The sequence below is a fragment of the Tamandua tetradactyla genome, chromosome 2 (genome assembly GCF_023851605.1).
Source record: "Tamandua tetradactyla isolate mTamTet1 chromosome 2, mTamTet1.pri, whole genome shotgun sequence".
Classification (NCBI taxonomy): domain Eukaryota; kingdom Metazoa; phylum Chordata; class Mammalia; order Pilosa; family Myrmecophagidae; genus Tamandua; species Tamandua tetradactyla.
The window spans coordinates 2,597,374-2,611,594 of record NC_135328.1 but is presented as its reverse complement, the minus strand read 5'-3'; the positions used below and the strand labels follow the sequence as shown (position 1 = coordinate 2,611,594).

The window sequence follows — 14,221 nt, the reverse complement described above, 5'->3', positions numbered from 1 at the left end:
TTATATATGTTAATGTTTTATTTGGTTTGTTAATTTTTTTAATTAATAAATAAATTTAAAAAAAAGATAGTTACTGAATTGGATTTTTGCTGAATTAAGTGAAGAAGATCTAGCTGTAAAACAGTATGTAAAGAAGGATCCTACTGCTCTAAAGCTGCACATTCCGTGGGTAACCTCCACCCAGATGGCCGCATGATGTCTTGGGCAGGGCTGGGGAAGACGGAGGGAGGGAGGGGGGATGATGGGGGAGGGGGGTGATGGGGGAGGCTGGGCTGTCCTTAGTGCAGGCAGCAGATGCAGTGCTGTGGAAAGGAGCACCCTACCCAGAGACTGCCTTAGCTGTCCGTGTCCTGTATGTCTTTCTGGAGACACTGCACTTATTTAAACACAGTTCTGTACCTGGAACACGTAGGTGACTTTATTGAATTTTTCTGAAATGGGCATCTATCACTTTTTTAACAAGGGAAAAAAATTTAATTTCTGATAAAAAAAAAAAAAGCTACAGCATGGGGCCCAGCTGAGGGGGACGAGCCCCCAGCTACGGCCGGGGAACCTCACAGCCAGGCAGCCTTCTTCAGACACATGGCCCGGCCGGGCCTCAGGCATCACCCAAAGGCTGAGTAACCAGTGTCCCCAGGAGGCCACCAGGCAAACGCGGCGCTGCCCTGGGCCAGGCCTGCGGCCACAGCGGAGGAGCCCGGGAGGCGCAGGTGTGAGGAGAGGTTCCAAACAGGCCGGGGAGCCCTGCCTCTCAGGGCTCAAACCCGGGCACCAAGCACTTGGGCGAAGGAGTCCCACCCCTCAGGGTGCAGGCCCGATAGCAGCCCAGGCCGAGCGCCGCCAGGAAGGCCAAAGGGCCGAGGGGAGGCTCTGTCCACCCAGGGGGGCGCGGAGTGTAGCTGGCAGGGGCCCACGCAGGGGCCCACGGGCAGTGCAGAGACCCCGCGAGAGAACAAACGGCGGCAGGGCCAGCACAGGCTCCGCGGAAAGAGGTTTGTAGCCAGGGGTCGGGCCCCGTGGCCCTCCCACCCCCACACCCCCCTTCCCCGTGGCTCCCTACCCCTGCGCCCCCTTACCCCTTCCCCCACACCCCCGGGCTTACCTGGGCGGCGCAGCTGGCTGCTGAACGGGCTGGCCTGGCAGACGCGCGGCCCCCGCGGTCCCGGCCCGGCCCGCAGCGCTTCGGGCTGGGCGGTGTCGGGGCTGAGCAGCGCCCGCACCAGCACCCGCACCAGCTCCCGCACCACGGCGCCCGCGCAGCGCGGCCCCCCGGCCAGGCCGTTGGCGGGGAAGAAGAAGGGCTTCAGGTGGCGCGCCAGCTCACCCCAGTCGGCCGCGGCGTCCCGCGAGTCTCGGCAGCCGTAGATCAGCTCACCGTTCTTGGGCGGGGGGGGGACACGGGGCGTCAGCACGCAGGGCCGCCCCAGCCCAGCCCCCTTCCCGCGGACTGGCCCTCCCTGGGCCCCGCACCCTCCGCCCCTGGGAACACCCACTCTCCTGGACGGAGTCACCAATCAAGAGACAGTCAAGAACCGCAGGGAGGGCCGGGGCCCTGATGCTAGTCTGCCCCCAGAGGGTGCGAGGCCCTCCGCAGTCAGGAGCCACCAGGGGCTTATCTAATGAGGCCATGCAGGGGCAGGCCGGGGCACGCAGGGGCAGGCGGAGTCATGTGGCTGCCGCCCTGCACCCCTGGGGGCAGCACACTCCAGCTGTTCTGGTAACAGTCAGCCCTGCAAACCGCCAAGCCACATGCCGGCACCCGGGGGGCTGTGGCCGCAGCCTTCTCTCCTGGGGCCTGGGCAAAGCTGCAGGAGCCACTCCTATGGCACCTGTGGGTCTGTACGTCCTGCCCTCTTACAGAGCCCAGACACACAGATGAGGGACTTCTCAGGGCTGCAGACAGAGCGGTGGGCCCAATGGGCATGACTTTTATGGGGTCTGTGTAGTGTCGGGGGGTGCCCTGGCCCAGCACCACCCCTGAGGTAACCACTCTGAACTGTGGCTCTTCGTCTGTGGATGTGCGGTCAGCAGCCTCTACGATGTCCCCAGCAACATGCCTCCTGAACACAGGCACACGTGCTGGTGGCACCTGCCAGGTGGGGGCCTGAGAGATGCCATGGCTCCTATCTCGGTCACGCTCTTTCTTGATCATGGTGGCCAAAGTGCAGCCCCCTGGAGAGTTCCATGACACAGGCAGCCAGGGCTGCTGCCAGCAGCTGTGTGAGCACACATCTGAGCCAGCCTCCAGACGATGGCAGCGCAGGGGCCCCAGGCCAGACGGGCTGGGCTGCTCCTGGACTCCTGAGCACCAGGACCATGAGAGAACAAATGCTGGCTAAGCTGCTCGGTCTGGGGTTGTTTGTTACACCACAGTGGGGACGCCAGCCCTGCTGCCCAGGCGGCAGATGTGGGCTGATTCAACCCAACAGGGATGGGCAGGTCTGGGCACCTGGCTGCTCGGTTCCTACCCAAGGAGCTCCCAGTCAAGGGCTTCTTAGAGTGCTCAGAGGGAGGCTTTGAGGATGACAGGGACACAGCTGAGACCGCCACCAGTCACAGACAGCAAGAGAGCAGGGGAGAGGGCCAACTGGGCCGGAGAGCATACGGAGGCCTGACAGGCAGACCAAGGGGAAGGGGCTGGACAGGCCAAAGCCCAAGAAGGAGGGAACACGTGTGGGGGTCCCCAGCTATGAGGGGCAGCCCGAGCACAGGCCGAGACCCACAGGCCCTCGGACCCTCCCCCAGGCCCGTCACTCTTGCTGCAGCCAGGCATCTCCTGCTCAGCGCCCGCAGGTGCAAGACGCCATGGGCAGCACGTGGCCACATGGCCACAACACAGTTCCCTGTGTGTTCCCACTGCCTGACGGGTCGGCTGCCCCACGGCACGGCAGCAGCTCTGTGGCCAAGAGGGGCCCCCAGCCCAGCCCCAGCCCAGCCCCAGCATTGGGGACAGAGCAGGCGGGAAGGAAGCCCACGACCTCCCTGCACGGGGTCCAGCGCCCTGATGGCGGCGGGAAGGATGGGCCTCGCCTTGAAACCCATCACCAGGGCCTCATACGCGGCACCAGGCAGCAACGGCTGAGGTGGGACGGAGGCTGGGACCGCTCCACAGACGGTCACTCCTGCTGAATGGACAAAGGCTCTAAAGGGGCCCAGGGGTGGGTCAGCGGGGAGCAGGGGACAAGGACCCGTGGGCCACATCCAACGGCAGCCCAGCCGCCGAGGGCCAGGTGGTGGGACCTGGGCCTAGAAGCCCACGGGCACCCCAGCGGACCCCTGGGCCTGCCTCGGCCTGCCCCTTCCCAGGATGGATGCCCAGGCCTGGCCTGCCTCCACCTGCTCCCTCTTCTCGGGCGTTCTGTTTCCCCCAGCACCACCTGCTGCCCTTTCTGCTCTTCCCCTCCTCTCCCTCCCTTCCAGCTCGCCCTGACCTTCCTCCCCCGGGCACCAGGGTCCCGGGCAGCAGGTCCAGCTATCAGGACAGCATCTCCAGGGAGGAGGAGAGGAGTCAGAAGGTGCTGCACTGAGACCTCCACGCTGCCAGGAGCCCCAAGGGCCACGTGCAGGGGCCCTCTGAGAAGGGCCCCCACCCCACTGTCCAGCGCCGAGTCCTCTCGGGAGGCTGCGTGACGCAGGGAGCCAGAACCACGAGCTGCCTCACCTTCCAGGGAGGGGGACACAGGGGACGGGGGGCCTGGACACCCACACTCAACGCATCCCAGCTCAGCCCACACCTCAACCACAGGAGTGTTGAGGACAGCCTGGGCCTGACAGATGGACAGACAGACAGCTGGGGACCAAGAGCACTGTCCCCTTAGAGAGACCCAGCCCCTGAGCCCGAACAGTGGCCAAAGTAGATGTCGGGGCACTGACCCCAGGCCACAGAGCAGCTGGGCACTGTGGATTTCCAAGGAAGGGAAGGGCTGGGGGCTCCACTCCCCCGTCAGACCGTGGAGCAGGCACAGCTCGGAGGCACTGCGGGCCCCACCCCGAGAAACTGCCGTAAAATAGAAGCAACTCTTACCTTAAATATCTTTAAGTTGTTCTGGGCCTCCCGTAACAAACTTTTCAAGGCAAAGTGCATTCTCTGTTTATTTCTAAAAGGGGAAAGCATTGTGACATCATTTCAGGGCAGCTGGGTGAGCCATTACGGGGAGCGGGGCCTATCAGTGCCTGTACAGTGGGGAGCTGCCCGGGGCTGCCCGCCCCTCACCGGGCGCCAGTGCCCGCCACAGGCAGCAGAGCAGACTCGCCGGCAGGTCGGGAGGCCCTGCCACGGCGTCCACCCACTCAGGGCTCCGGCTTGCTGAGGGTCACCACGTGGGCTGTCCCCATGGGCTCAAGGGCATTGAGGTTTCAAGTTGGGGCGCACCACCCCCAGATGCCCAGGCCCCTCCCTGTCCCACGTGAATGGGCTGCTCACAGGGAGGGGGGAGGGGGGAGGGCAGCAGGGCAGTTGCGCAGGAGGGTGGGCTTTCCCCAGGTCAGGGGCAGGAGCAGCGCAGCTGAGGCCCCTGCATGGCCTCACAGGCCCAGCTCCACTGGCCCACACGCGGACCAAGGCCTCTCCCAGCGCCCTGTCCCACCTGCTGCTGCTTCAGAAAGCTGGAGCAGGCGGGCAGGGGGCCCGAGGCCTGTGGTCACCTGACAGGGACTAGGGAGGGCAGGGCCCCGGGGGCTGCAGCTCTGGCCCTGCTATGGGGACCCCTCCCCATCCCTGGGGACCCGGCTGCCTCCCTCGGGCATCTCTCCTCTAATCCCATGGCTGAGTCCACTGCACCGGGTCGGCCAGCTCCTCTCGGCCTTGGCAGGCCTGAGAGTCCTGCAGGCAGGCAGGGCCCCTTGTCATCACACTGCCCAGGGGAGCCCATGTGGTCTGCCCCCTCACCGCCTGCCAGCTGCTCACACCCGACCCCTGTCCTAGAAGCCTCGGCAAGCCCTGGGACCTCACGGCCCTCTTTCTCCTCAAGCAGGTGCCATGTTGCTGTCCCCAAGACTGGCCTTGCTCCCACTTACCCCCAGCTCCCTGCTGTGCAACCTCTTCCCTCAAGCATGGCCACCCCTGCAACTGCTGGGCCTGTCCTGGCAGCCACTGCTCACTCACTCACTCCCTCTCTCTCTCTTACACACACACACACGCGCGCGCGCGCGCCACCTGCTTGGACATCTGACCTCCCCGACAGTGTCCGCCCTGGGCAGGGAGAGCAGTGCACGGTGCTAAACTGAAAAGGCTGCACCCTCCACCCAGCTCAGGAAAGGTGAGGTCACTGAGTGTTCTCACAGGTAACAAACCCTCAGCAGGGCCGTGACCCCCACCTTTAGGTCCACCATTAAATCAGCACGTCAATGTACTGGTCACCTATTTCCTGTATGAAAATTTTTTTTCTGGGCACCCTTTTCTGTTTTCTGCTTGAGAATGCATCCTCAGTGTTCTACTTTCGTCACTCTAACTTCCAAGGATGACTCTGTGTCGGATCCTTGCTTTGGAGGGTTTGCAATGGCATCTGCCCGAAGGCAGGGCAGCCCTGACGGGATCCAAGCTCAAAGACACCAGTGGGCGCCTAAAGAGAAGGAGGCACCGAAGCGAACGGGCAGATGGAAGGCTGGAGGCAGAGAAGGAAGGACGAAGAGACCAGACTCAGCCACAACAGGAGGTTTGAAAAGAGACTCCAGTGCTGAGAAACGGGACCAGCAGAAGCTGGCAGAGCACCCAACGCCTGCTGGCTGAGGCACCACTCCCCATGGGGGGAAGGGAGGGCTGCTCAGAGATCCCCAGGTGCCAGCTGAGACCCCTCCCTCTGCTCTGAGCCCCTGCCCCCTCCCCGCTTCCCACCACACTGGCCTTCCTCACAGAGAGCAGGGCCCAGCTGGCCAGAGGGGCGTGAGAGCCTGAGGCTGGTGCCCCACAGGCTGCTGACTATCTCTGAGGGGTGTGGTCCCGAGGCCGAGCACCTGACCGCAATGGCCTAGACATTGGGGTGGGTCAGGGGCGCGAACCTGGGGCTGCAAGGGCGAAGGCGCCCAGGCCCAGCTCTGCCTGGTGAACGGCCGGAAGCAGAGCCTCCACCAGGACCCGCCTGCCCTACAACGCAGTACCACGGGCCACACGAGGTCGTCTCTTACCCTGAGTAGAGGTCAAGGGGGCAGTATCTACTTATCTGCTTCCACTTCCCAGTTGCCACCTGTTAAAAGAGGGAATGAGAGAAGTAGAGTTTGTGGAATGCTGAGTAGCAGACAGGGGAGCGAGATGAGGCTGCCGGACAGGCTGCAGCCACTCCTGGCACCCAGAGGCTTGACTGGGTCCCCAATCTCCATGGCACCCAGCAAGAGCTAGGCAAGGGAGCAGGGGCCAGGTGGCACCTGTGCTTCTCTCCTAGGACCCCTGCCCCATGCTGATGAGTTTGTGAGGGGGCCGAGAGAGGAGCAGGTGCTTTTTAAAATTATACAGCTAGGCTGATATAATCTCCTACCGAGTCTCCAAGACTACGATGCCCAGGGAAGGGGTGGGACGGCCAACAAGTAACTGCATGCTGCTGGGGGAAGATAAATCAGCAGACCCCTTTCAAAGGCAATCCACTGGCATCGATCAAAATTTAAAAGGCAGATACTCTGACTTGGCGAATCCACTAGGCACCTGGAAAAACTGGCGCAAGATGAAAAAGAACATTTTCTTTTTCAGATGTTTACCACAACCTCATTATAACACCAAAAACCTGAAGCCAACACAAACCGCTCTCAGCAAAGGCTGGAACAAGCCAAGGCCCAGCCCCCAGGAGGCACACAGGCCGCAAGAGGCTGGACGAAGGAGAGACATGAATGGCCATTACAGAAAGAGGCAGAGACAAGATCACCATGATGTTTAAATGAAGAAACTGGCCGGAAAACACATATGGTAAGATGTCACTTCTGTGAAGGCAAAAAAAAAAAAGTATATGTTCATATATACATGCACACGCCCTAATATGCAGAGAAAAAGCCTTGAAAAACACAATAAATTATCCTCAAGGATCATTAAGTGGAAAAGCATCAATGAGCAGAACAATTCGCCAAGTCAGAGTTTTTGTTTTTAAAAGACCATGTATGTGGTTGAGCATGTACGTATTAGAAAACAGAAAAGTCTGGAAAAACAAATAACAAACTTGGCAGTTCTGTAAGGGGGCAATATGGCAGGAGAGGGGTGTTCAAGCTTTACAACATACCTGTCAGTATTCTGTTACAAATAAACCAAAATACTTTGAAGAACACGTATTTTAAATAGCAACACAGAAGACAGCCTGCTCGCCTCCCCCTGGGGTCCACAGCATGCTAACTAAGAACGCTTTCACACTGCGACACATCTTACATGCTTCACATTTGTTTAGGCTGATACTATCTTTCAATATAATCTGCCTCTTTTCAAAAAGTTTGAGCCTCCCACAGCTAATATCATCCTCAATGGGGAAAAACTGAAAACTTTCCCCCTAAGATCAGGAACAAGACAAGGATGTCCACTATCACCACTATTATTCAACATTGTGTTGGAAGTTCTAGCCAGAGCAATTAGGCAAGAAAAAGAAATACAAGGCATCAAAATTGGAAAGGAAGAAGTAAAACTATCACTGTTTGCAGACGATATGATACTATACGTAGAAAACCCAGAAAAATCCACAACAAAATTACTAGAGCTAATAAATGAGTACAGCAAAGTAGCAGGTTACAAGATGAACATTCAAAAATCTGTAGCTTTTCTATACACTAGTAATGAACAAGCTGAGGCGGAAATCAAGAAATGAATCCCATTTACAATCGCAACTAAAAGAATAAAATACCTAGGAATAAATTTAACCAAAGAGACAAAAAACCTATATAAAGAAAACTACAAAAAACTGCTAAAAGAAATAACAGAAGACCTAAATAGATGGAAGGGCATACCGTGTTCATGGATTGGAAGACTAAATATAATTAAGATGTCAATCCTACCTAAACTCATCTACAGATTCAATGCAATACCAATCAAAATCCCAACAACTTATTTTTCAGAATTAGAAAAACCAATAAGCAAATTTATCTGGAAGGGCAGGGTGCCCCGAATTGCTAAAAACATCTTGAGGAAAAAAAAACGAAGCTGGAGGTCTCGCGCTGCCTGACTTTAAGGCATATTATGAAGCCACAGTGGTCAAAACAGCATGGTACTGGCATAAAGATAGATATATCGACCAATGGAATCGAATAGAGGGCTCAGATATAGACCCTCTCATCTATGGACATTTGATCTTTGATAAGGCAGTCAAGCCAACTCACCTGGGACAGAACAGTCTCTTCAATAAATGGTGTCTAGAGAACTGGATATCCATAAGTAAAAGAATGAAAGAAGACCCGTATCTCACACCTTATACAAAAATTAACTCAAAATGGATCAAAGATCTAAACATTAGGTCTAAGACCATAAAACAGTTAGAGGAAAATGTAGGGAGATATCTTACGAATCTTACAACTGGAGGCAGTTTTATGGACCTTAAACCTAAAGCAAGAGCACTGAAGAAAGAAATAAATAAATGGGAACTCCTCAAAATTAAACACTTTTGTGCATCAAAGAACTTCATCAAGAAAGCAGAAAGACAGCCTACACAATGGGAGACAATATTTGGAAATGACATATCAGATAAAGGTCTAGTATCCAGAATTTATAAAGAGATTGTTCAACTCAACAACAAAAAGACAGCCAACCCAATTACAAAATGGGAAAAAGACTTGAACAGACACTTCTCAGAAGAGGAAATACAAATGGCCAAGAGGCACATGAAGAGATGCTCAATGTCCCTGGCCATGAGCGAAATGCAAATCAAAACCACAATGAGATATCATCTCACACCCACCAGAATGGCCATTATCAACAAAACAGAAAATGACAAGTGCTGGAGAGGATGCGGAGAAAGAGGCACACTTATCCACTGTTGGTGGAAATGTCAAATGGTGCAACCACTGTGGAAGGCAGTTTGGCGGTTCCTCAAAAAGCTGAATATAGAATTGCCATACGACCCAGCAATACCATTGCTAGGTATCTACTCAAAGGACTTAAGGGCAAAGACACAAACGGACATTTGCACACCAATGTTTATAGCAGCATTATTTACAATTGCAAAGAGATGGAAACAGCCAAAATGTCTATCAACAGAAGAATGGCTAAACAAACTGTGGTATATACATACGATGGAATACTATGCAGCTTTAAGACAAGATAAACTTATGAACCATGTAATAACATGGATGGACCTAGAGATTATTATGCTGAGTGAATCCAGCCAAAAACTAAAGGACAAATACTGTATGGTCCCACTGATGTGAACGGACATTCGAGAATAAACTTGAAATATGTCATTGGTAACAGAGTTCAGCAGGAGTTAGAAACAGGGTAAGACAATGGGTAATTGAAGCTGAAGGGATACAGACTGTGCAACAGGACTAGATACAAAAACTCAAAAATGGACAGCACAATAATACCTAATTGTAAAGTAATCATGTTAAAACACTGAATGAAGCTGCCTCTGAGCTATAGGGTTTTTTTTGTTTTTGTTTGCTTGTTCGTTTGTTTGTTGTTGTTTTTTACTATTATTACTACTTTTATTTCTTTTCTTTATATTAACATTTTATATCTTTTTCTGTTGTGTTGCTAGTTCCTCTAAACCGATGCAAATGTACTAAGAAACGATGATCATGCATCTATGTGATGATGTTAAGAATTACTGAGTGCATATGTAGAACGGTATGATTTCTAAATGTTGTGTTAATTTCTTTTTTTTTTCTTTCCGTTAATAAAAAAATAAAAATAAAAAATAATAAAAAAAAAAGTTTGAGCCAACATACAAGAATGTAAAATTCAGTTAAGCAAAACATGCATTCTTTAAACGTGGGGGGCAGGGAATGTGGGACTCATAGCTCATTTCGGGGCACTCCTTTTGCTGGATCCTGTACCAACACATCTCCTCTAGATTCTAACAACCGCTTTAAAATGAAAATCTCGTTTCTTTTAGGGCAATCCACAGCCTCTGCCCTGGCCTTCGAGAGGCTTACAAGGTTTGGCTCCTCTGGCCTCCCGGCTTCCCTGAATGTCGAAGCAGAGCACTGGCACTGTCCCCTCATAGCCTTGGGGTGCTGGGCTCTCGGCCTGGAGCATCTTCCCCTCATCCCTGCCCCCTTCCTCGGTGGCTGCTGGACAGGCCACCTGCTGCGGAGGCCCCAGGAGAAGTTGTGCTCAGAGGCAGCTCCACGATCCTCAGGCCGTGCGCTCTGCCATCGGACGGTGGGCAGGCAGGAACTCATGTACGCTGTCCTGCTCACAATCGGCAGAGCTGTTAAGGGAGTTTCTAGGCAACAGCCTGTTCTCAGGGGCCCGTGATGCTGGAGAAGCATTCGGAAGCCCCAGTAGCCCCAGACATGCAAACCAGCAGACACTGTCCTGGAAGAGGCAGGCTCAGAGCAGGAGCTCAGGGGAAGTATCAGCCCCTCTCTCCAAACCAGACCTCCTCTTTACCTGCACAAGAAGAAGCCTGAAGGATGTGCAGATCGCCAACATGAGCTTCCTGTGGGAAGGGAGGTGGCTCAATCCAAACAATTCTACATTTTATTAATTATGCGAACAGGTACTGCCTTTACGAGTCTAAGAAACATTCCCTATAAATCTATTATATACGTTGAAAACAAATGGTGACATGAAAATCATTTTCTAAAGAGAAGGACTCAAAAATACCTTCTTTGCACTAAAAGCAGCAAAATTATTGCATCAAAAACGGAAGCACAAATAAAAAAACTTATCTGCAAGAGGGAGAACAGATGAGTGTCAACATTGCAGGGTGCTGAAGACAGATGGTACAGGAGGAAAAGTACAATCAAGGCAAGCTGGGGTCTATTTTCAACAGTTACACTGTAGCATGTTTCACTGAATGCAACAGGCATTATGACAGAAACCAAATTTCAACAGATGGGGGCCTAGGGAAGGGAAATGGATTCTTTGCAGAAGAAAAGGAAATGTCTTCACATAGATTGTGGTGGCAAAGGCACTGCCATACACTGAGGTTGGATTGTATGATGTGTGAATAAAACTGATTAAAAATGAACGGAGTGAAACAAGTACTAGAGAAAATGTGGAGAAAGAAACATACTTATCAATCGTTGGTAGGGAAACTGAGAAGCACAGCCCCTTGGAGGGCAGTGTGGTGGCTCCACAGGAGGCCAGGGGTGGGGATGCCAGGTGAACCTGAAACCCCGTTGCTCAGAATGCAAGGGGGAGCCGTGGTGTGCACATACGATGGACTGCTGAGTGGCTGTGAGAAGGAATGAAGTTGAGGCATGCATCTAGGTGAATAAAACTTAAGGAATATGTTAAATGAAACATCAGTGACAAAAAGACAAATTTTATGACTCAATCATATGGACTAACTATAAAACAAAAGCTCAGCGAACTGAAGTTGAGAGGTTGGGGCCTACTGTGAAGGGTCGTGGACTGTGAGCTCTGACAGCAGTCACATCTGTGCAGGAGGTGCAATGTTAATTCTAAATTCTGAGATGCTGAGCTGTTTGTTTATAACCTGGTTGTCCCCAGAAACTTCAGGTATTCATGTGACACGTGAGGCTCAGAGTTAGGGCTCTGACGCTATGAGAGTCAGCAGTGTCCCATACAGGAACTGTTTAAAAAGCTGAAAAAGTAACGCGAGTAAAGCTGATCTGGACAGGACTGGGCCACAGGATGACATCATTCATGTTCTAAAACTTCAACTTCTACGTGAGGCTGAAGGGAGAGACGTTTATTTGGCACAAAATTTATATTTTGGGTTGTGCATTTCCTGATTTAACCTATATAGTCAGTTTAATTGAACACCATAAGTACATGGAATCTTGAATAGGGTATGAAACTTTGTAGCTTTGTCCAGATTAGTGTGATGTCCTGATCAATCCAAGAGTAATCTGGGGAGAGAATAAAAAATTATTTGCGAAATCCCCTTGGGGGACTGAGGAGAAAAGAGAAAATATTCAACTTCCCCATTTGGAGAATTTCTGATATTCTTACAAGCAGTTGGGGACAACCAAATCAATAGGCCAAGCCCTTGATTTTGGGGTTCACCCCTATGAAACTTATTCCTGCAAAGGATAGGCCAAGTCTGCTTAAAACTATGCCTAAATATGTTAATGTTTTTGTTTGTTTGTTGTTAATTTTTTTTAATTAATAAAAAAAAAATTATGCCTAAGAGTCACCCCCAGAGAACCTCTTTTGTTACTCAGATGTGGTCTCTCTCTCTCAGCCAGCTCGGCAGATGAACTCACTCCCCTCCCTCCTACGTTGGACAGGACTCCCAGGGGTGTAAATATCCCTGGCAACATGGGATAGAAATCCCAGGATGAGCCGGGACCCAGCATCAAGGGATTGAGAAAGCCTTCTTGACCAAAAGGGGGAAGAGAGAAATGAGACAAAATAAAGTGTCACTGGCTGAGAGATTTCAAACAGAGCCGAGAGGTTATCCTGGAGGTTATTCTTACGCATTATAGAGATATCCCTTTTTAGTTTATGGTGCATTGGAGTGGCTGGAGGGAAGTACCAGAGTATGGACAGATAACTAAAACTATATAGATAAAAAATAAATACATAATAGGGAGGACAAAGGGTAAAATACATAGATAGAAATACTAGTGGTCAATGACAAGGAGGGGTAAGGGGTATGGGATGTAGGAGTTTTTCCTTTTTTCTTCTTTTATAGGAGTGATGCAAATGTTCTAGAAACAATCATGTGATGAACACACAACTGTGTGATGATCCTGTGAGCCACTGATTGTACACCATGTGTGGACTGTGTGTGTGTGAAGATTTCTCAATACAAATATTGAAACAAAACAAAACAAAACAAAAGAAGGGGTGATGTCACTGAAAATGGCAGAGAAAGAACCTCTGGAAACTGGCAAACACTGTTCAGAATCAACCATCCTAAAACTCTGGAAATAAACCAAAGACGTACACCCATCCAGGAAGCACATATTCAAGCAAACCAGCCAAATATAAGAATCAATGAGTTTTGTTTTAATTTGCCTACCCCACCCCTCTGTCTCCAGCTCCAGCACAGCCCTGAGAACCATCTGCTGCATCATGGAGACGACAGGCCCACGACAGCCCAGGCCCCTCCAAAGCCTCAGTGTCCCCCGTGCAGTTCCATCTAGCCCTGCGGGGAGCTCCCTGGAAGCCCCGCTCGCAAGGCCGTCTCTGCAAGCCTGGTCAGCACAGTCGGTGGAAAGGTCTTCTTCCTGAGAGACAGGTGTGCCACTGCACAGCCGACCGAGACACATGAACAATGGGCTAACCAAAGCTGAGGAAGAGAAGGACACCGGGGCCTTGAAACGCTCTGACATATTCCTGGGAACACAGAGGCCAGAAGCTCTCAGCTCCCACTGACCCTGAGGCTGGCCGAGCTGATGGTGAGCCCAGCACACGCTGACCCGCACCACAAAGGCTAGGTGTCTGGCTGGTTCCAAGCACGTGAGGAATCTCCAGTCACTACCTGAGACTACCTGAGAGCGCCAACGACCAAACATACACGCTTCACAAAATCAGTGCCAAGAAGTCACTAAGCAAATAGTAACAGCTGCAACCAGCAGCAACAACTGACCTGAGGGAGCAGGGATAGTCTGAGTTCCGGAGGTGCCATGGTATTTAAAATGCCCAGCTTTCAATAATAAATTATGAGACATGCAAAGAAACAAGAAAGTAAGGTCCATATATAGGAAAAAAAAAGTTCACAGACAGGAGGAACCTCAAAAACACTGCACTAGGTGAAAGCGGGCAGGGAAGGCTGTATATTGTCTGATCCCTTTTTTTGTGGAACCCAGAGTCAGCCAGCCAGGGGCAGAGAGCACGTGAAGCTGCCAGTGATGGGAGGGAGAGGGAAAATGACTACTCCATGGGCAAGAATTCTCCCAGGGAGGTGAAAAGGTTTTGAAAATAGAGCCAGCGGTGTGCAACACGGTGAAGACACTAAATACCCCTGAACAGTACACCTTAAAGTCGTTAATTGGATGGCATGTGAATTTCACCTCAATTAAAAAAAAAAAAAGGCAATCAAAACTGCTCCAGAGAAAGCTCAGACAATGGACTTACTAGACAAAAACAGGATTAAAGAGCTAAAGGAAACCATGGACAAAGAACTAAAGGAAACTGGCAGAACATGCCTCAACAAATGAGAATAGCAATAAAAAGATAAAA

At 51.8% G+C, this 14,221-nt stretch overlaps 1 protein-coding gene across 1 annotated transcript in view; it reads right to left on the bottom strand.

Moving 5' to 3' along the window:
- The window catches only part of IPPK (inositol-pentakisphosphate 2-kinase), an 80,251-nt gene that overhangs the window by 24,723 nt on the left and 41,307 nt on the right, over positions 1 to 14,221 (bottom strand). Inside the window, exons 7-9 of the mRNA XM_077138780.1 lie at positions 6,124 to 6,182; positions 4,025 to 4,097; positions 1,103 to 1,379 (exon numbers count right to left, since the gene is read on the bottom strand). Of these exons, the coding sequence (XP_076994895.1) occupies positions 1,103 to 1,379; positions 4,025 to 4,097; positions 6,124 to 6,182 (409 nt within the window). The remainder of the gene's footprint in view (positions 1 to 1,102; positions 1,380 to 4,024; positions 4,098 to 6,123; positions 6,183 to 14,221) is intronic.